The 22,968-nt window shown below is 42.6% G+C and overlaps 2 protein-coding genes across 3 annotated transcripts in view; one reads left to right on the top strand and one right to left on the bottom strand.

Moving 5' to 3' along the window:
* Positions 1-16,812, top strand: part of CNNM4 (cyclin and CBS domain divalent metal cation transport mediator 4) — a 26,037-nt gene extending 9,225 nt beyond the window's left edge. Inside the window, exons 3-9 of one of the 2 annotated variants that reach the window (XM_072402861.1) lie at positions 1,178-1,321; positions 5,216-5,353; positions 5,458-5,627; positions 5,726-5,825; positions 6,296-6,343; positions 12,329-12,501; positions 15,283-16,812. In XM_072402861.1, the coding sequence (XP_072258962.1) occupies positions 1,178-1,321; positions 5,216-5,353; positions 5,458-5,627; positions 5,726-5,825; positions 6,296-6,343; positions 12,329-12,501; positions 15,283-15,471 (962 nt within the window). In that variant the 3' untranslated portion in view covers positions 15,472-16,812. The remainder of the gene's footprint in view (positions 1-1,177; positions 1,322-5,215; positions 5,354-5,457; positions 5,628-5,725; positions 5,826-6,295; positions 6,344-12,328; positions 12,502-15,282) is intronic. The other variant, XM_072402862.1, reaches the window with a different exon arrangement.
* ANKRD39 (ankyrin repeat domain 39) overlaps positions 1,246-22,968 on the bottom strand; it is a 45,388-nt gene continuing 23,665 nt past the window's right edge. The window contains exon 4 of the mRNA XM_072402869.1: positions 1,246-1,379. Coding sequence (XP_072258970.1) covers positions 1,350-1,379 — 30 coding nt within the window. The 3' untranslated portion in view covers positions 1,246-1,349. The remainder of the gene's footprint in view (positions 1,380-22,968) is intronic.

Genomic DNA, 22,968 nt, shown 5'->3' with positions numbered 1-22,968 from the left:
AAAATCCCCCCCATCTGCTCTCTTCACTCCTCCAGTGAACTACTACTGACTTCCTCACTCATAACCTCATCACATGCACGGCTCCAAGACTTTTCTAGAGCTGCCCCGACTCTCTGGCATGGTCTCCTCGTCCTATTCGGCTTGCTCGTACTTTCTGCTCATTTAAAAGAGCGCTCCAAACCCAACGCTTCACCCTCACCTACCTGTCGTCTTCTGTCTCCTAAACCCTCACTACTTCCCACCATTTCCATATCCCCCTCCTATCGTGTGATACTTCCCCCACCTCCTAGATTGTAAGCTCTTCTGGGCAGGGTCCTTTCCCCCTGCTGTTTGTTTCCGTCTGTCATTTGCAACCCCTATTTACTGTACAGCGCTGCGTAATATGTTGGCGCTATAAAAATCCTGTTTAAAAATAATATTGTGTAGCTGTGCAGACTGAAAGCCTTTTGTGCTTTTTCTAGTTTCCAAATCAAGGTCTTAAAGCATAGCCAAACCCAGGCTACATCACAGGTTGCCACTATCTTATTTGACGCCAGAAACCCAGACCCAGTCAGGCAGGTAAGACACCTTACAGAAGGGACATCGCCTGCCCCTTCCTGTAATAATGGCTGGCCTGAGAAAGCGTTTGTGGAAGTGGAACTTAAAGTTGCTTACCACCTACTTTTTGTAAGTTCCACCTTCATATGTAGAAATGATTTCCAATCTCGTGCCTAAAAATGTAGTCTAGGGTCTCATTTTTCTTCATACTTTAGAAGTCACCTGGTGACAACTGCTACCATTCAAAGGACTGAGATGTGGGAGAAATGACTTTAATGCAGTGTGCAAGCACGATCTGGCTCATGAAACAAGTATTCGGTTCTCCACGTCACACAGCTTGTATTCGCTTATCAAACTGATTGCTATTAGAATTGGTTATCCCATTCAATTTCAGGTTTAATGGGGCTTTGACGCTGTAAAACAATATAACCATTACGTATGACAGCCGGTCAGGTGACCCCCTGTGTTTTCCTACCGTCACTCCATGTATGATAGCTGGACTTTGGAAGTTTTGGGCACTGTGCCTACTTTTCTTGGCTCCAAATTTGTATTAATCTCTGTATATTGTGGAAGATATTCTGAGATGTTACACGAGTCTTTGCAGATCTGTGTTGAAATGATTTGCTTATTGTTCTCCTAGGAAAATCTCACTTGGCCATCGTACAGAAGGTAAACAGCGAAGGCGAGGGGGATCCATTCTACGAGGTCTTGGGATTGGTAACCCTTGAAGATGTCATTGAAGAAATTATTAAATCTGAGATCTTGGATGAGTCGGATCTTTACAGTAAGTTCCTTATTGTCCCTTGAAACGTTTATTGCCCTTGTAGTAGCAATGCTGGAATCTGGTAAGAAAGAACAAATGTTATTATATAAACAATACATTATACATGCTACACAAACAAAGAAACCTTTGTGTTCACTGACTCCGTTCATGTACAAATAAAGAGGACTCGTTGACGCAGTATTTATATAGCCCTGACATAATATGCAGCGCTGTACAAAGTCCGTAGTCATGTCACTAGCTGTCCCCCAAAGGAGCTCACAATCTAATGTCCCTACCATAGTCATATGTCTTTATTACAGTCTAAAGTTAATTTTGGGGGGGAAGCTAATTAACCTAACTACATGTTTTTAGAATGTGGGAGGAAACCGGAGGAAACACACACAAACACAGGGAGAACGTACAAACTCCATGCAGATAGTCCTGGCTAGGATTCAAAACTGGGACCCTGTGCTGCAAAGGCCAGAGTGCTAACCACTGAGCCACCGTGCTGCCCATTTAAAACCTTTTGTAAATATTCACAACTTTGATAATCTATCTTGCCAAAAAGAAACCCCTCTCTCTACCTCATTCTTTGTTTACTGCAAGACAATCAAATCAATTTCAAATCTGAGAATGAAGCAAAACTAAACCCCGGGGATACTCACCTGTCCCCGTCCCGTTGCAGACACTGCTATCTTCTCCCTTATCCTAGGCATTCCGTTCTTTGGCCATGCTTAGGCAGCCGCAAAGGAAGCCGGGTTTTGCCGAGTGTCAACGCAGCCAACGGTGAGCTGCTCATGCTCAGCTTGGCGAAATGTCATCGGTCACAAATCATTGTGGACCTGCAGTTGACCTTGTTCAAGAGTATATTACATGCCTATAGACTTCTATGAGGCAATGCAGAACCCCTCCGTGTGTTTCTGTTCACTTTAGAGCAAGGCCATTATGTGTTCTGATGTTTTTATGTAGAGTTATCAATTATATATGCACCCAGGGGCATTCATATTTCAGGCTATATTTGGGCTCCTGGTATTGCAACACAAAGATTGTGATTTGCTGATCCTCTCAGATCTACCGGATGGTCTGTTGTTTTAAATCGGGCAAACTCTGTAAAATTCCTACAATATTTCTGGCAGCCAGCAAACTTGTCATCTTAGGTCAGACTTTAGCTGGTGTAGCAGCACAAACTACCATTTTCTTTTGTTTTTGTTCAATAAAATCATTTGCGATGTCAACTGTGCAGGACTGAGAGAAATGGTAGCAATCTGTCTATGCAGAAATGCAGCATCTGATGTGAAGGGTAAGGTTATATTCAGACTGGCGGTGAGGTTGCAATGTGCTTACAGCTTTTTCACGGCACTGAACCGTTGCCTCGGGAGATTCTGTCTGGGATCCTGGGAGAAGGAATGGTGGTGATAGTGAGTGGTTCAGTACTACTCAATGCCGCCCACTGTCAAATCTGCAAATGCTGGTCGTTGCTAGCCCTGTGGTGCAGGCCACTGACAAGGTGCCAAGAAAGTCAGCAATGGCAAACTCTATTTCACCCAGTAATATTCAGAACATTTCCAGGTCCTGTAACTTTCACCTTTGCAACATTTTCAAAATCCACCCCTACCTGTTCGCTCTCTTCGCTCCTTCAATGACCTACTGGTGACTTCCTCACTTTTAACCTCATCGCACGCATGGCTCCAAGACTTTCCTAGAGCTGCCCCAACTCTCTGGAATGGTCTTCTTGTTCGGCTTGCTCCTACTTTCTACTCATTTAAAAGAACCCTCCAAACCCAACGCTTCAACCTCACCTACCCGTCTTCTTCTGTCTCCTAAACCCTCACTACTCCACCATTCCATATCCCCCTCCTATTGTGTGATACTTCCCCCACCTCCTAGATTGTAAGCTCCTCTGGGCAGGGTCCTCTCCTCCTCCTGTGTCATTGTCTGTATCTGTCTGTCTTTTACAATCCCTATTTATTTGGATCTTTTTTTGATGGCCGGGCATATTCCAAGATAACAATGCCAGGATTCACCCGGCTCAAATTATGAATGAGTAGCTCATGGAGCAGTGTTTCTGGGGGGAAATCAATGCAGAAATAAATGTAATGACATTGCATTATCGAAATGATATACCGGCAAATGCATGCAGCAATCATAGCTAAAGGCGGTCTAAAGAAATATCAGACATCGCATGTTGTGTGTATATAATATATTTGAGCAGACTATTTTCCTTTAAAAACAGAAAAGGCATTGGAGTTAGAAGCAGATTTTTTCTTTATTTGTTTCGTTTCTCTTAAGATTTTCTCAGTCCCTGAACAGAAGATTGCTTAGCTGCAATAGGAAGGATTAGCAGATTGAACAGATGTTTTGCTTGCTGTCACGATTCTTTTGTAAAGGAATTTTCATCTTTGATTTCAGGAGATCAGACAGGGCTGGCTTTTAGTAGGAACAGTTTTAGACATTGGATTACTGCACTGCTTATTAGTTTTGCCGATTGGTGTTCCCTTTATTGTGTTTTGCTTACATACAATGTGTCAGAAGCTGGAGTAGATCATCTGTGGCTGGGTGGTCAAGTGATATTCCTAAACTGCAGCGAAAGGCTTCTGTATGACAATGTATACAGTAAACTCCTAGATTGTAAGCTCTTCAGGGCAGGGTCCTTTTCTCCTCCTGTGTCACTGTCTTTATCTGTCATTTGCAACCCCTATTTAATTTACAGCACTGTGCAATATATTGGTGCTATATAAATTCTGTGTATGCTTCATTTGTCCCAAAAGCTTCCCCTCCCAGACACTGCAGATCAGTCGGAGGATTTCAGCACCAGTCAGTCCTGTCAATCCAATAAGCAGCATGCCAGGTGCTGATTGGTAGTCTGGTGTAGCAGCCCAATAAGAACTGCAACATTCCCCCACTGCATTATAGTGCCTGCAGACATCACCTATATGAGAGTGACTACTCTGCTGTGAATTGAGAGAACAGTGCAGCATAGCTGTCATACTAGCACAAGAAGCAGCATCAGGTAGAATGTACTGAAAGGATCAACAAGTATGTGCAAGGACTAGGAGAAACCTGTAGGTGGAAATGGTCCTTTAATTTAGAGGTGTCACATAATATATTGGGAGGTCGTAGTTCTAAATAATGAAGACATAAAAAAAAACGCATAGTGGGTCCACCTGCATTATAAAACGGCATAGTGGGTCGACCTGCATTTGCCACAATTGGCAAATTGTTACACCTGTACCTCTGCCTGGATTCACCTCCAATATTGTGAGGTTGCCAGATCTCCACATTCACCCTGCTTTGCCGCCATGTCGTTCCAGTCTTCTGTGTCTGGTGTCTTCTTGCTTTTGCAGGAACTGATAATGCTACTTCTCCACATGGACACTGAAGTTATATTTTCTCTGCCACCCTTCCCCAAACCTTTTCTACCTAAACCCTCCAAGCATGCACACCTGTTCCAGGTCCAGTAATTCTCCACAGAATTTTTTATTAAGCTGGGTGGGAAGAAGCTGTAGGTGGGCGGCAGCCCTGACCCAACTTTGCAGTAACCACCCAGAAACAGCCAGGTGGTTACTGAAAAATGTCGGGTGGTGCACCCAGCTAAAAGAGCCTGGGGAGAACACTGCAGGTCATGGGCTTACTGTGTAGTGCCAACCCTGGTTCCTTTACCTGACATGATCAATGGCAGCTCCCATATTTCAGACTTCACTAATTCACTTTATTATCTTCTAGTGAACATGGTGATTATACAAATTCATGCCAGATGTTTTTGTGTGGATAAGTTAAATAGTGAAATATGAAATCACAATATGAAGTCCGATGCAGTCAGTAGATTTAAATGATTTGTATCCCCTATTTTTATTTGTCGTCCTGATTGTCTTTTACTGCAATAAATCTGACTTTGTATCCTCCTTGCCCCAACAGCTGACAATCGCAGTAAGAAACGCGTTGGCCGCCGTCAAGACAAAAAAGATTTCTCTGTCTTTAAAGACCCAGAGCACGAATTGAGAGTTAAAATCTCCCCTCAGCTGTTGCTTGCTGCACACCGGTTCTTATCCACAGGTGAAAATATACCTTACCCCAATTCTTTCCCCCTCTATAGTAGGTTTATTCTTACTCCCACGTTGTGATTTTTTTCTGACCCCAGTCCCCATCTCTTTTTGCAGAGGTACCACTGTTTGCAACTAGCTTGGTTTCAGAGAAGACACTTTTACGTCTCCTCAAATACCCGGATGTGGTGCAGGAGCTTCATTATAATGAGGATGACAAGAAGTCACCGGACCACTACTTATACCAACGCAACAAGATAGCCGACTACTTTATCCTTGTTTTGCAGGTTGGAGAATGGTGATCTTGGTATTGTTTGGGAATATTTGTAAATTGACAGCTGAATCGTGGGGCAGTACAGCTTTAATCTGTTTTCTTTTCATTCAGGGGAAAGTTGAAGTAGAAGCTGGCAAAGAGAATATGAAATTTGAGTCTGGGGCTTTCTCCTGTTATGGTGTCATGGCTTTAAGTACACCTTCAACAAGTGGTGAGTATTTCTTTTACACACCTGGATCACTGATACAAATTCCTGCACAAGAACAACTCTCTAGACAACTTTGTGTGTTCATGCTGCCAATGTGTGAGAGAAAAGGAATAGGAATATTGATTGCTGTTGGCAATACAAACCATTCTTTTTTCTGGCACAAGTTGTCCATTCATTTTTCTTTCTAAGAATAAAGTGCTACAGCGTACTAGGTCTATGGAAATGTATGGGGACACACTGGAAATAGTGGGAAATAAGGTGGCAGTGTCTGTCCGTGCACCTCTTTTATTAAAGTATTTAAAGAATAAAATCTGTTTAAGCTGCAATATAGAAGATGGATAGAGGAGTCGGTTGCTCATAACAGAAGAGGTTCTTTTTAGAGCTTAATAAATGAGGTGTCGATGGAATGCAAATCCTAGTAAGTGCTGCCTCCTCCTCATTTCCCCATGTCTTCTCTTTCCACCTTCTACCAGCTCCTGCCCGTCCTCCTAAAAGGGGGTCTCTGTTTTCAAGGATAGCAGGTAATAATCTACATGCATGTATAATGTGTGCACGCCATTTACACACTCTTCTGAAGTGACTTTTGGGTGGTGTGTAATACGTGGTGAACTAATCCCATACCTGTGTAGTATTGAAGAATAGGTGACATTGCTGATGTGCATGTATTAATATGCAAGGTGTATTCATCACTTGAACCTGACAGGATTGGAGTTCTCTTATGACTAATTCTGAGGGCTTTAATGTTGCATGCAGCGTTTACTACAAAGGTTTATGATAACCCATGACCTGTAATGGTTTGGTCCACTGTTTGTGCATCCTTCACGTCCTTAACTGTGTTTAACCCAGAAACATTTTTGAAGCAGTTTGGGAAGAAATTGTAGGTAGGAGGCAGCCCCTGTATTGTGACCAAACTCTTTAGTAGCCACCCGTTTAGTGGTGCGCCCGGCTGAAAGAGGCTGGTGAGAACACTGACTAATAATGTGAAAAATAAGTTTTAGTAAAATTTCTCTGCTCGGTTTTACCTCATTATTGGGGGGGATGAATGGCTAAGTGAGGGTTTCATTTTACCACTGAAGGATTTTTGGTGGTGACTCATTCTTTCTATTAGCACTGTAATTACACTGTAGGAAGAAGATATAGTTCATTCCCCTGACCTATTTCCTGTCTTCTAAGGCTACGTACACACGTCAGATGATTGTCGTCTGATAATCGCCTCAGGGCCAGTATCAGTCGAGAATCTGGCATGTTTACAGCGATTGTCCTTCATGGATCGGTCCTGGTGGATCCACGAACAATCTTAATGGAAATGAAAGGGGCAGATCGCAGCAGGGTATCGATCTGTCATTCTCCCCCCTCCCCTTTCCAAAGAGCAGAATATCCCTGTATGTACAGTGCTCGTTCAGTCTTTTGTCGATGGACAGGATCGTCAAAGATTGAGCGATATTAAATGTATGTACGTAGCCTGTGTCTACTTTCCTTCCCAGTCACCTGCCCGTACACTGCTTTATTTCCTGTTTATAAACACCCTTTTATGATGCTTCTATCCTGCCAATACATCCACTGGTCCCAACTTCCCACCTTGTTGCCTTGGATTCGCCACCTCCATATTCCAGCTCTTTGCTAACTCATCCCCTCCACTTCTTGTAACCTGTGGTAAGGTCCTCACCACTGCAACAGAGCTATTGCTCCTTTATTCTGGTAAGCTCACCACCTATACAAGATTGCAAATCCCCTCTAGCTCTTCCCTTTTTTGCATCGGTGCCTACCAATTCTATATCGGGTCCCTGCAAAAAGAAAAAAAAAAAGCTGCCTCTGAATCTAAAACGGATTCAAGTGGGCTTGAATGTGTTCACTTCTACCTCTCCACCTGTCATTCTGTACTAGCAGTTGTTGGCAGAGATAACTTCCTGCACACATGCAGGCCTCACATAACCCCCAGGATGTTGTCAGCCTTCTAGTAAACATTTCCAGCTTCCATGGCTGCTTCACCTGCTAAAAAGCCACTCGAAGCCACTAGTTGAGAACCAGGTGGTAGCAGTGCATATAATGGGGATAAAGATCGCAATCTCTGCTCCCCACATTGGCGTTAGCCTGCCCAGGTGCTGCATTTCTGCGGTCAGCTTATGTCACCCCTGCCCGATCTTGCTTACACTACATTTTCCCTCAATTTACACTACATTTAATGTCTGTTTACTGCACATCCCACCCTGGCCATCTTGATATCCACACTCCTTTACATAATTATCCGCTTACTCTACATTCCTTTTCCTCTTTTACATGTCGTCTCACACTGGTCCCCACCACCTTCCATTATGCTTGTCATACAATATGCAATACAGGTTGGTTATCTGTGGCAGGAACATCACATTTTGGTAATAGCTGATTAACTTGGACTAAAATGTCAAATCGCTTTTTTGTTGCCCATTTGTCACCCGAAACTTCATCAGGCCAGGCTGCTTTATTGCACTGGAACACTTTTTTTTTGAAAAGCTGTTTTAGTTATTTCTTGACTTATTGGATGGGGTGCATCAAACCTTTGTTTGCAAATTATGTCAATCCTAATATCACTTGAACAGGAAAAAAAGCATAGTGTATACCTAGCGTTATATGGTATCCCTTCCAATGATTCTTGGCAACGTGTATGTGGAAAAAGGATTTTGTTTTCTTTACATCAACTGAATCTGCCTTAAATATTGCTGCAAAACCCTAATCTATAACTGTGGACTTTGTGTGTCTTTGTTTTGTTTTTTGTTTAAATACCCTGCACAAACAGAACATTGCAGAGCTGGGCTGCTTCTCAATACTGCTCAGAGCTTGTGAATGCTGTTGATTATAACACTGAGCAGAGGGCCCGCCAAAAGGCTTGAGACCCGGATTATCAGTGGTTCCGCTATCTAGTGTGATGCCAGCCCAGGCTATTTTAACATTTGCTACTAAAATATACTACTAAAAAAAAATTAGGGAAGCCCTCAATTTATTCTAAATGCATTACCAAATAGAAAGATTTATCTGGGCTTTTAATTTGGCACATTTATAAGAAAATGGTGATTGGTCAAAAACATTCCCTTTTTAAAGGGATGACCCTGACCCAAGAGGGGGATATATGGGGTAAGAAGTAAACAGTCAGTTCTTGAAGGTGGTTGGTTGGAAGCATGAAATGAAGTCACTCATGTTTGGATTTGAGTAACCCTGGCAAGGGGTAAATTGTGACGACTGGACGATGGATTGGAGCATCTTTAAAATAGCCGGTCTTGCGGGGTGTCCATGGTATGCAGGGGGTTGTATTTCTCAAAAGTGTAGTAAGGAAGAACAAGTGACGGGGACATGAGCACCTAAAGCTTATTAATGCCCATGGCGGGCTGTGGCTAGTTCATGTGGTCCAATCCAACAAAACTATTATAGCTTTTGCTGAAAAAGCTGAACGTTGCCAGTGACAAAGGTGTTGGAACGCACAGCGCATTACAGCATGCCGTGGGTATGTAAGCATCAGATCAGGGCTGAAAGAATGTGATCTGATGAATGTTTTGTTTTTGTTTTTTGAGATTATGTGGGCTAGACTATGGGAAGAAGGCAGGCTGGCAGAGGCATAATCACTTAAAGTGGAACAAACTATAGTTTGATCAGGCAGGATTTTTATTGCAGAAAGGACAGGAAATATCCTCCCTGTAATCAAGATGGCCGAGGATCATGAATCTGGAAGAGGAGCAGAAGAAGATGGCGGTGCCCACAAAGGAACACGGATAGGTGAGTGGGGGAAAAAAAATTGCGATTGGGCAGGTAAAGTTATTTTACAGCAGAAAGAACATTGTCTTTCCATTCTGCTAAAAAAAAGACCTGTCGGGTTGCAATTTTTTAATGTTAGTATTTAGTTTTGCTTTTATTGATCTTTAGCCAACATCCTCGGTGTTTTTCCCAGACACTTTAAGCTGGGTGCACCACCCAGAACTTTTCAGTAATCATCTGGCTGGTTTTGGGTGGTTACTGGAAAGTTGGGTCACAATACAGGGCCACAATACACCTACAGCTTCTATCCACCCAGCTTACAAAAAAATCTGGGGAGAATCCTGACCTTGCTGCCAGCTACCCCAGGACACCTTTAAAGGTCCTGTGGCATCCATGCCTCCATGGGTTAGAGCTGTTTTGGTGGCACTAGGGGCCCTACACAATACCAAGTAGATCAGTTTTATTGTTTTGGCTGATTGGCGCATGTCATACCAGTGGGTGGTAGGCCCCTGTTGCACTTTTTTTTTTTGTTGGAGCTACAAAATTTCTCTTTGCGATTTTTGTTGCTGCGAAAAAGTGAATTGTAGTCAACATAAGGTTTGTGTTGCTAAACTATCAAGCAATTTATAACTCTGATTGACTTTTGTAGGGTTTGGAGCTGGCAACCGAATCTCCAGCTTAAGTAGCTTCACTTATCCAGTCCAACTGATGATGATCATGGCACACCCGTAATTTTGTGTCTGCCTTTATAAAGATTGCAGTGAATTACAGCAGCAACTGTGTATCCAGCTACAAATCATCGGAGAGAGAAGGATACTAACAGATATCCGATTTTAGTCTTGGATTTTAGCTGCAGGCAATACATTTATTTATATTGCTGTGTGAGTTTAATTTTGCTTTCCTGTAGATTTATCTGTAACACATCCCTGGGTGATGTGCATGAGGGGCAAAGATTGTCCATCAGGTCATCGTCTTGGCAAATGAAAGCACCCACCTGCTAAACACAAGTAATGAAGACACATTAAAAAAACATTTCCTTTGAATGTAATCTCTGTATTTCCTATCTGACAGAGCAGTTTGTGCTGCTGTGCAAGTATCTTAGTCTGTGGTCTCAATATTTAAATACCGCTACTTACCTCTGACATTCTCATCTGACACTTGCATAGAAGTCAGTCTCTTAGCACTGTTATAGAAGTCGCTGACCTCATTAAAATGTATGAGGTTTTTCTGACTTCTATTACTTTGCAGAGTGGTGCTTGGGAAATAAAAGCTTCCTTTACAAACAAGCTGCCAGGAGTGACATATGTACAGTGCAAAATCTCTAAATGGCAGCCAGTGAGGTAAGTGGGGTAATAGGTCTGTGCCCCCTTTTTGTTTTATGTATTTGTCTGTGACCTTAGTCCTTTTGTCAGGTGTAAACTCATCTCAAAAAAAATTAAAAAAATATTGCACAGTCTATGGTCTTTGATGGTCGCCATGCATGGATGATGCACAGTAGTTCTTTTCCAGTTTTTTTTTTTATTTTTGTGAGATTTTACTTTGCTCATCAGCTGTACAGAAATCTGTGCTTGACACCCAGTAATGTAAGTATGAGATTGTCAATGTCATCTGTTTTCAGATGGGCCTTCAGAGATGCCCATGGGCACATTTTTTACTTCCGATCCATTTTGAATCCAAAAAAAAGCAAATGGATTTAAAGTTGATCTAAAGTAAAATGTACCTTTTGAACTTTTCAAAAAAGACTTAAAGTACTTTAGTATTCTCCCCAGAAATTTCCTTTAAGCTGGGTAGGAGGCAGCTGTAGGCAGGTGGTGGCCCCTGTATTGGATCCAACTTATCAGTAACCACCCAAAAAGCTAGGAAGGCTACTAAAATGTGCCGGGCGGTGCATCCAGCTAAAAGAAGCCGGCGAGAACACTTAATGGATGATATTATGTATGCATAGCAAAGTTCCATCACGTGTCTGTTTTGTCCCTTGCTACGTGTCAGATTTGAATCTTAACTGTTCGTCTCTGGCGTCTTAAGAGTATAGGAGCAGTGTTCTCCCCGGCCCCTTTTAGCTGGGCGCACCACCCGGCACTTTTCAGTAAACACCAGGCTGTTTTTGGGTAGTTACTGAAGAGTTGGGTCACCATACAGGGGCTGCTACCCATCTACAATTTCTGCCCACCCGGCTTAAAAAAAAATCTGGGTTGAACATTGTAAGAGGAAATCTGTTCTCATTGTGTGTGTGTAGACTATACCATGCTTAATGTCAGGTATTTATTGCGGTCTGTGTTAATACCCAATCATTTCTTGTTCCTCTCCTCTGACACCAGTGCAAAAAACAATAGAAAATCGGGCTGACAGATTCTAACATTTTCTCCTCCATTCAACCTACTGTCTGAAAAACAGCTTGTACCTGTCAACCTCCGTGGGCCAGCACAGTTTGAGGCATATAAACAAACACTTAGACTGGTGAACCTTCTGTACAATTTAAAATAGTTTCTTTTGTACATGGGCAAGTGTTTTTTGGTTTGGTTTTTTGGTCTTGCCTTGGTGACATCAGTTTAAGATGCTTCAGAAAGCATTTCAAATCCATTGACTGGTGCATTTGATCTGTAGTTGACCTCCTGCCCACCTGCTTCAAGCTTGCCCTCATATTGACTTGTAAAAGAATGCAAACCAGCTTGAAGCAAACAATGCTAGTCCCTTGATGCCTTAATTTGCTGTAATCTGATTTTCATAGATAATTACGATTGTCTCTTACTAATAAACAATGTTTCCTTCCATGTGTGCTGCAGAGCTCCGGTCTCCATCTCACATGGGCAGCCTGAACAGATCAAGATCTCTCAGCCATGAGCGTTCTGACTCCATGTCTTCCACCATCAGTGGCAGCAACACTCAGCTCAGCACCCAAGCACAATACACGGCAGACTTCAGCGTGAGAGCTCTCAGTGATCTGCAATATGTAAAGGTGAGTAGGCTGTAGAATATGCATGTGCTAGCGGATATCAAATGCTTGTGCACACAAATTAAAGGTACGACATATACTTGATATTAAGTATTACAGCTTTTTGCAATACTTGGGGGTGGTATTGTAGAATAAAGATGCCCATAGACATTGGAGAGCATGCAAGCTTAGTCTGCCCACCTTCAGGTCCTAGAGTGCTGCGGCTCGATCAGCTTTATAGCCCATAGGCAAAACTGCTTCTCATTGGAGAACAGTAGGGATCAGTTCACATTTTCTTACCTAACCAGCTAATGGTATAATTGCAAATCTCCAGCCAGTGAAAATCTGACTACTACATACAGTCTGTTTATGTGGTATTGGGATTATTGGATTCCAGCAAAACCCAGTGCACCCCGGTGCTCAAAGGTGCCAGGAGCCACATGGAGCAGCCATTTATTATATAGATGCTATACAGTTTTTATCTTGGGCCCTGTTAACAGTGGAAGCTCCGGACAAAACTAGGAATTACCTGATGCTTTGGACAGGTGCTTGCTTACACTTTAAGCAAGTGTTGGCTGGTGCTAGCTATGGCATTTGTGTAATGTTGGTGAACTCTTTTCAGCATGTAGGTTTGTTGCGTCAACATGTCTTCTGCCCCTCCATCCAAGCCTGCTGCCCTGTGCTCTTACCTTGCCATTGAATTATTGCCTTCTCCACCTTATGGCATTCCTGGTCTCCTTGTACTGGTATTTATCCAGATGGAATGCCAGTAAATGGTGTTTGCCAGCATTTGGTGTGAACTTGTCTTATAGGATACAATATAATTCCTTTTTTGTTATTCGGTTGCAAAGGCTACAAAATGCTAAGAATGTTGCGCTGAGAACAATCCCCTACTGCAGGACAAATTCACATTTCGCTTGGTTCTGATTTGTATTGAATAGCCCAATTTTTTGCTTTCTTCTGGTTACATAAACTTGATGGTTCTTTACCCAGTGCCCTCTATCTTCAATTCCTGAATTGGAATCTTTATATTGATCCTTGTTGTTATTAAAGAATGAGGATGGCTTGTCATCATCTTTGCATTGGTCATGTGTAATACCTTGCTCAGAACTGGTTTCACCGGTCCGGTAGTAAAAATGTTGCCTTAAACCCACTAAAAGACAACACACCTACTGCAAGGTTTATGGTGCCCTTACCCCAGGGGAGTGCCAATATATTATCCTATAAATCCTGACACTCCCTGGGACGGTCTGTCCATTAGCTCGTATACGTAATTCCTACATGGACATTGTGTGCTTGGAACCTCAATGTTTGTCACATAAAATAAAGAAAATGGGCAACTATAATCTGTGCCCAACTCAATCAAAGCTACAATAATAAAAGGCTTTACATCCACCCAAACCAAAGCAATGGCCATTTTGTAATCTGAGCAATTCAATTCTTTCAGTACCTCTCTGTGGCTTTTCATCTGTTGTTCTATTGCTGGGATTGGTATTGGTTAGGGTTTGGTTGGGTTCTTTGGTATAGTGGGGATGGGTCCTGCAGAAATCTCTACACACCTAATCACTATTTGCCTGATCAAATTATTGTTTTAGAAAAATGGCAACCCTTGTGTTGAGAACGGAAAAAAACTTTTCATGGTGTGTCCGTATCCATATCACACAACCCATATCCAGTGTTCTCCTCAGGCTCTTTTAGCGGGGCGCGGCACCCGACACTTTTGAGCAACCACTTTGCTGTTTTTGGGTGGTTACTGATGAGTTGGGTTACAATTCAGGGGCCTCCACCCAGATTAAAAAAAAAAATTCTGGGTTGAGCACTGCATATCAATGCCAATGGTCAGGACACCACCAAGGGTTTATGTAGTGTTGTGTGCCCTATATACACGCACACATTATACCAGATATTGTCTAAAATTCCTGGCGCCCAGTTTATCATGTGTCTTGGCCGCATTTATATCTGCCGTCTACAACATATACTTGATATTACAGCCTTTTGTCCTCCATCAGGTCCTCAAGTCCCCAGACTGCTCTTCTCCATTTTATGCCACTCATGCTTGCTGCCCATTGCTTTTACTTTGCCATTGAACTCTTGGCTCGCTGCCTTCTCCACCTTATAGCAGTCGCTGGCTCCCTATGTCTGGTGTTTCCACAGAGATGGAGTACAGAATTGGTGTGTGTCATAGATTGTAAGCTCTTTGGGGCAGGGTCCTCTCCTGATTTTTAGGGAAATCATCTAAATATATGTGTTAGATAGATGCAGGAATGCAGCTGTACAGTTTGTATAAAACTAAAACAACTCACTTTTATATGTAAATTCTGATTTGAATTACAAGTCAACTCGTATTTATAAAATGCCTCTCTTATCAATCGTTCAGTTCCACCAGTTTAAAGAACCCACGGAACTAAATGTGCCTCAATAGAAAACTGAATTGTAGATTAGTGGAAATGGGACCATATGCAGCCTTTGGGGACACAGTTCCTTCCTATGATACAAACATTGGGGGACAATTCATCCCACTTGCATAAATAATGACTTTTTTCCCCCTGGCACCAATAATGGGGCAATAAATATCTAAATCAGAAGTTAGTTATTGGGCACCTTTTTTCCTCCCCAACGCAAATCTTTAGTAACTTGGCATTTGGAAATGACCAGAAATGTGAGGTTATAACATTGCTACTTTGCTGATACAAATGACTAATATGCAAAGTAATATTGGAATTTTTTTGGGGGGGAAATGGTGGCATATTTGAAAATGTTAGTATTTGTTACTATCTATGACTGATATTTATCATTTTTATTTAGATCACACGGGAACAATATCAAGGGGCCCTATTGTCCTCCCGGATGGATAGCAGCCCGCAATCCCCTGAAGGTGGGACCCACAAGCTGGATAACACCATATCAGAACGCAGTGAGGTTATGGTGGATGAAACAACCAGTCTTTTAAATCAGAGGAACTCACAGCACAGTTTGCACCACAATGCCGTCTGACACCAACTCCATCGCTAAGCAAAGATCTGCATGTATTTTACCTGTGGATCAGCCTAGGAAAAAAAACACTTTGCAATACTTGACTGGGCACACTGTGCCAGTGCACTGCATGCAAAGCTTTATCCTAAGAGACAAAGACGAGAGTTCCAGAAAGCCTGCAGAGCTGTACCGCACATATCTGTCAGGAGAGGAACGTTCACCATCATAATCTGCAGCTCATCATCAACGGCCTGCCATGGAAGTGCATGCATGTTCTGCAGCACTGGACGTGTCTAGAGGAGAACACAAGACTACCAAAGGGGGATCTGGAAAATCTGCAATACTTTTGGGAATGATACGATGCTGTGTGGAGCATCAACTCAGGGAAGGAATTCTATATGTGCACTGGGGACCCCGGCCTCAAAGGGGAAATCTATTTGTTTGTCTTCCAGGGGGGAGGGTTGATTATATTATGCAGTTCCATGTTAAAGACTATTGTCTGTTGCTAGAAGGGTCCTCTAAAGGTATTTGCCTTGAATAGTTCTGGCCCTGCCAAAAAAAGGGACCCGTTTGTTAGATTCGTCTCTCTGTGATCAAAGGCATTCTGATGCTGGCATGATTTCCCAGCACTCCAAATCGGACTTCATGGTGACCAATTATATTCCAGCTGGTTGCAGGGTCACAGATTTCACCAATAGTAACACTCATCCGTGTTTTCTTCCAGAAACGGCTATGGCTGTATCTTAGCAGTATCAAATGCTTTTATTGACCCCAAGTATTTATGCGATTGAGGAAGAATGGAACATCCATGTTATGGTATGGAAATTTTGGACTGGCCCCTGCTTATGTTGCAGTTGTGAGGCTTTAATATTATGGCATTCAATAAAGAGTTCAGGAAAGGGAAGTGCAATTTTCCAAAATGTGCACTTGTCCCTTCTTCCCCACCCCACACATACCCAGTGTTTAACCCAGAAATTTTTAAAGCCAGGTGGTAAGACATTGTAGGTGGGTTGCAGCCCCTGTATTGTCACCCAACTCTTCAGTAACCATCCAAAAACAGCCGAGTGGTCACTGAAAAGTGCCGGGTGGTGCGCCCGGCTAAAAGAGGCTTGGGCGAACACTTCATACCTAACCCAACCCACCCTCCATGGTTTTATATTTGAGATCTGAAAGACCACAGTCCAGTATTTGTTTATCTCTCCACCCTACAAATCTTTTCTCCTGCCCATACTTGCAGTGTGCAATCCTTTTAACTTCCATGCATCATGCTATAAATAAAAAAACATAGATGTACATCAACAAAAATGTATCAAAAAGGCTTCAATTGTTGCTAAACAAAGCACTACTACTATACAGTTGTTGGATCAAATGCCTAATATCTCTCAAACACCAGAACTCTATCACTCCCGACGCGTTTCGCAGCACAGGTGTGCTTCATCAGGAGTGTTGCGATAGAGAAGCACATGTATATTTTGAAATAACTGGGCCAACTAGCTTACCAAAACATTGATCAATTTAGAAATACCTTTATCTTCAAGTTCAATGTTTTGGTAAGCCAGTTGCACCTGTTATTTCAAAATATATGTTTTATTTTCTCTGTAAACCCCTTTGTGCTTCTTTATCGTAACACTCCTGATGAAGCAGACCAGTGCTGCGAAACGCGTTGAGAGTGATAGAGTTCTGGTGTTTGAGAGATAATATGTATTTGATCTAATAACTGTATAGTAGTTGTGCTTTGTTTAGCAACAATTGAAGCCTTTTTTGATTTATGTTTTTATTCATAACTTGAACAAATGAATATATTTTATTAATATTTTATTAGTATCTTACAGTACCTTTAAAGTCCCACTGTTCACATAATCCCTGTATTTATATATAGGGATTATGGCTGTATGAAGTTTTATGTTGTGGTACTTGTGAGTTCAGAATTTCTTAGAATTAGGTTCAGTTCAAATGTTCTAATTCCATGCAATATGGAAACAGCCTATAGAAGGCAATGGGGCTGCACTGCACAGGGGCAGAGAATGACCTACGTTAGAGAATAAAAAACAAATACCAGGCCAAAGCCATTCTGTTCTAAGCAAATACAGAACTATGGAGGGAGCAGGTGGGCCAGTCTATGGGATGATGGGATGAGGGCTGGACGGATAAGAAGTGTTCAACCCAGAAATGATTTTAAGCCATGTGGAATTTATAAAAAAATATAGGTGGGTGGCAGCCTCTGTATTATGTCCCAACCACCTGAAAACAGCCGGATGGTTACCGAAAAGTACCGGGTGGTGCACCCAGTTAAAAGGGGCTGGGGAGAACAATCTATTTTTCTATTTGTTTACATGGCAGTTTGGTTTTGTACCTCTACATTCTTCACACTCCTTGGTCATGTTGTTTTTGTAAAATGTGAGCCCTGGGCACAATCACAGTCATTCTTAAAAACCAAACTCCAGAAAGACTCGACATACACACAGGCGTAACATGTACACGGCTCATCCAAAATATTAAAGCCTGGTGAACATTGATGGGTATAATGGACAAGAAGGGGACGTAGTGATATGTTAGGCAGAAAGTAAGCAGTCAGTTCTTTAAAGCAAGAAAAATGGATGACTGGATCTGGGTGACTATGAAATGAGTGTAGTAGAGTTCCCATTGTGCCACAGTTAGGATATACTAAAAAGGGGCCAAGGAAGGACAACCAGTGACCTAGTTTCAGGGTTCCGGTCATCCAGTTATTACACCAGGGGATAAAATATATTGTGAGCTCTTGTGGAGCCCTTTACTTGACAGATCAGGCACAGGGAACCCACACAACATAAGGCAAAGGATTTAATGTTTTGGCTGATCCGTGTGTATGTGAACTGTTTAGGCTGAATGTAAGCCATACAACATTCTCCAGGACCTCCTGCAGTCTGTGCTTAGGCCTGGTAGAAGCAGCAGCAGAACGCTGACCTGTCTATGCAAACTGACAGAATTGTGCAAAATAATAGAACCCTGGCTGGCTCAGAGATCTGTCTTCCCTGTATGAGTGCTGCTTTGCTGGAGATTACAGGACAATTCTGTGTACAGATTGAAGTATTCATAGCCTGCAGTTCCAGATTACTTGTACTGACATACCCCAAATGTTTGAACTTGTAAATCTTTTATTTGCACCATTTGGTCTGTAAATTGTCATCAGAGAAACTGATCTTTCTGCCTCTTTATATGGACAGAAACTTTTCTCAGATGCAGCAAACATACACAATGCAGTGTCTGAGCTGCAGCCAAAGTGAGCCTCTAATGCCAATGTAAGGCCAATGCATGTAGGAAGTTGTCATGCAATACACCATGATTCTGCTACAAGTAGTAGACATGGGGCTCAGTATCAGAGGCCTAAAAGAAATGTGTGGCATCTGGCACATTTTGCAGATATGCTGCCAGGGATGCAATGAACAGCATGGTTAATCTTTCCTGTGCTGGAAAGCTGCCATTCGCACCATCTTCTTCCATATACCACCAAATATCCCTTCGTAACTGTAGTCTTCTTCCCGTGTCCCTCTATAGGACTACAACCCCCCAGAGGCTTATATTATTATATTATATTGGATATCCCTCTTCTTTTCTGAGATCCATTGTGACTATTGCTGTTTCCGGTAAATTTGCACTTAACGTGGATTACATCTCATTCCAGGCCCACCCATAATAACGTCCCCTGGCATTTAAAGACAAAAAAATGACAAATTTACAGCGAATTTTCAAATTGATTAATACTGACGTACGCTGATCAGCCAAAACATTACAAGCACCGACCGGTGAAGTGATCTGCTTACAATGTCCCCTGACAAGTGGGGAATATTAGCCAAGTGAACAGTCAGCTCTTGGAGGTGAAACGTTGTGGTTAGGCAATCGGTTAGAAGATCTCCAAAAGGGCCATCTTGAGGGGTGTTTGTGTTGGGGAAGGGTTATTGGCAGAGCTAGCTTGGCTGCTCTTATCCCCACGAAGAGTTAATGTAACACAAGTTCCCAAAGATTGCAATGATAGGTGCCAATGCATTGCAGCTTCCTGTGTAGCCACAGACCAACCAGAGTGCCCATACTGGCACCTCTCCCTGCCAAAGTGCCTACAATGGGCACGAATGATCGGAGTTAGACCATGAAGCAATGGAAGAAGGTGGCCTGGTCTGATAGTTTGCATCTTATTCATATGTGCTTTGCTATAGAGCAGGGGTGTCAAACTCAAATACACCGAGGGCCAAAATGAAAAACTTAGACACAGCCAACCTTGAAATTTATTTAAAAAATGAGGAACTTTCTCTTTCCCATCAGATCTAAAACCTTTGCATATGTAAACAGAGGTTTTGCTTCACATTTAATCTGGAACAAGCTTATAATAGAGAAAGAGGCATAAAAAAATAAATTGGCCTCTTTCTCTATTTGTAGCATTCTGAGCTAAGTTTCAATGGTAATACCAATATTCTATGAAAATCCAACTATTCAGGTCCATGCCTTGGAGTAGCAAGGGAAAGTACAGCTATGGGGGGAGTGCTGGAAATGCCAGACGCGGCCAATGTGGAGCTAAATCTTATGTGTGACCCGCCGCTGAAACTCCCTCTTCATTGAAATAGCGCTGCTACTAAAATTCCCGGCATTATTTGTGTCTATAAAACAGTCCAATGCAGGGCCACGCATAGTCAGAGCCCACTGGTCTATAGACGTAAGTGATGCCGGGAATTGTAGTAGCTTCGCTATTTCAATGCAGCAGCTGGCCAGCTGCAGTTCATATTTAGGATTCCATTGGGGGGCATAAAAAAGGACGTTGGGGCAAGATTTGGCCCACAGGCCAGAGTTTGACACCCTTGCTGTAGACAGTGTCATCATGCCAGGTGCCACCTTCAGAAGTCTATTAGAGTTCCTGCTTTAAGGAATCAGAGCTGCTTTGGTGGCAGAAAGGAGGGAAAGCCAACATAGATCTGGCAGATGGTTTTAATGTTTGGCTGATGTGTGCTTTTTCTTTTAAGTTGCACACGTAGGTATTTTTAATGCTTGTTAAAGTCACAGTATGTTTATCAGTGAAACTATTATGGGCACATCGTCATAGCACAAATTGGCTTATTTGAGTACTGAAAAGTTCTTTTTATATCTTCTATACCCATAGAATCCTCCTGTAGTATCGGCATGATCTTAGGGCCACAGTCCGGACAGGATAATGGTTCTAGGTATTCCAAAGAGTGTGTTGGGTACCACTCTCAGGCTGCGGCAATGCATTGGTCTTATGGATAATTTTGTGGAAGATCTTACAAATGTGATTGCAGACAGCCAGTGGAAGCAACTTCACACCCAAATTTTCTTTATGATATGCAGCCCCCTAAACCTTCCAGCCCCCGGTCACTGGTCAAAACAACTTCAGACCTTACAGAAAATTTGGGGGCACCACCATAAGATCTGAAGTTGTTTTGACCAGTGACCGGGGGCTGGAAGCTTTAGGGGGTTGCATATCATATAGAAAATTTGGGGGCACCACCATATTATGTGCAACCCCCTAAACCTTCAGGCCCCGGTCACTGGTAGAGGTAGAAGTACGGTTATGAGAATAACTTCCCCTTGCAAACTGGCTGCCATGTTTTTAGGCCTACAGGTACTGCGTACATTGACCTGCTAACCCAGCCATGTATTGTCTGCACCACCCAATGGCTTCTCATATTATGAAGGAGATCATAGAAAGTCTGACAAGTGGGGGGTAAGTGGGGTTTTTGTGGCTGGACCGGGGATCAGCGGTACCGAATTTCTTATCCTTTCCAGACATTGAAGCCTTTGGGTGATTCAGCACATTTTATTATCATTTCTGCTGCACTAGTGTTTCGTTCTTCCAATTTGACGCATGGACGATGCGCACAAGCCATAAAGCGTTTCTTGTATCTGGAGCTGCCACCTTCTGTAGTGGTAAATCAGATCCTCAGGGACTCGGGACTATTCAGACATGACAAACGGTGTTTACGGAGTTCCAGAAGAAGGGAAATGTTTGCTTTATTCTTTCTTCCCCCTCAGGAGGGGTGGTGGGTGAAATAAAGAGGGTACGATTTCAGATGACTGTAAATATATAATTGTTTAATTATTAAAGAGTTTATTATATATTCTCGCTTGGACGAACTTTGTGTGATTCTGTTGGGTTGCAGCAAACCGTCATCCATCATGCCGGGAAATGGCCCATTGTTATGCGGCTTGGCCTTGGTCATTCTTATTCACCTCCATAGTGAGGGTTACAGGTGCATGATGGCGCGTTTCTAGCACCAATAAGCTACACTCCGCTGATTTATTCTGAACGCTGGCTCAGTGGTTAGCACTCCGGTCCTTGCAGCTCTGGGTCCCAGGTTTGAATCTTGGCCAGGACTCTATCTGCATGGAGTTTGTAGGTTCTCCCCGTGTCTGTGTGTGTTACCTCTGAGTACTCCGGTTTCCTTCCTGCATTCCAAAAACATGCAGTTAGGTTAATTGGCTTCCCCCTAAAATTGTCCTAAGACAGTGATAATGACATGTGACTATGGTAGGGACATTAGATTGTGAGCTCCTTTGAGGGACAGCTAGTCACATGACTTTGGAGTTTGTACAGCGCTGTGTAATATGTTGGTGCTATATAAATACTGGATGATATTAATAATGTACAATAGGAAGGTGAATGGGATTGTTGCATTGTTGAGAGCATTCAACATCAAGCCGTGTCGCCAAGGGGGAAGTCATTGCACATGGCGGTCATTTTGGGTTGTGACAGTGTTTTGTTTTTTTTGGGGGGGGGGTCTTACAACTGTGGGAAGTAAGGAGGTCATGTGAGGGTATTTTTGGGGGAATCATGCAAAATGTTGAGAACAAAAGTGTTTTTTGCCTGAAGGATAACCTCTTACCCAGCATCTCAACCAAGCATGGGCAATCTATGGCCCCTGGAGTCATATATGGCCCATTGGGCTTTTTATTCTGGCCCCTCATATATGGGTACAAAAGTGTCCACTGGCAAAAAATGGTGACCAACAACACGCTGACCATCAACGTTCCTACTGAAACTAAATGTAGGTTTTCTTTTACTTCATTATAGCTTTTATACGTCATTTATATCACTTCATACAAACTCTCTCCATCCATCTCATACTGGCCCGGCCTGTCTGTCCAATTATAAAACTCATTGTGGCCCCTGAGCCAGAAAGTTTGCCCCCCCGATCTAAATTGTCCTCACCATGAGGTTCAAGTAGGTCCAAGCAAACCGAGCATTCCAATTTCATATGATATATTGCATACAATATTATAGCACCAACATATAACGCAGCGCTGAACAATAAATAGGAGCAAATGACACAGGGCAATATTAATAATGTGCACACGCATTGCCATTTATTTTAAACAGCCCATCAGTTCACAAGGAGCTCTATTTGTAAACCGGGGAATCTGACTTTCCCTCAAACATTTCCCTGTGGGAATCTTCCAGGTCCTTATGTTCCAGTGGCAGTGATTGATTCCCACCAGGGAATGTCAGATTCCCTATTTTATAAATAGAGCCCAATA

Source organism: Pyxicephalus adspersus, chromosome 2 (assembly GCF_032062135.1).
Source record: "Pyxicephalus adspersus chromosome 2, UCB_Pads_2.0, whole genome shotgun sequence".
NCBI lineage: Eukaryota > Metazoa > Chordata > Amphibia > Anura > Pyxicephalidae > Pyxicephalus > Pyxicephalus adspersus.
This window is presented reverse-complemented; position numbering and strand designations above follow the sequence as displayed.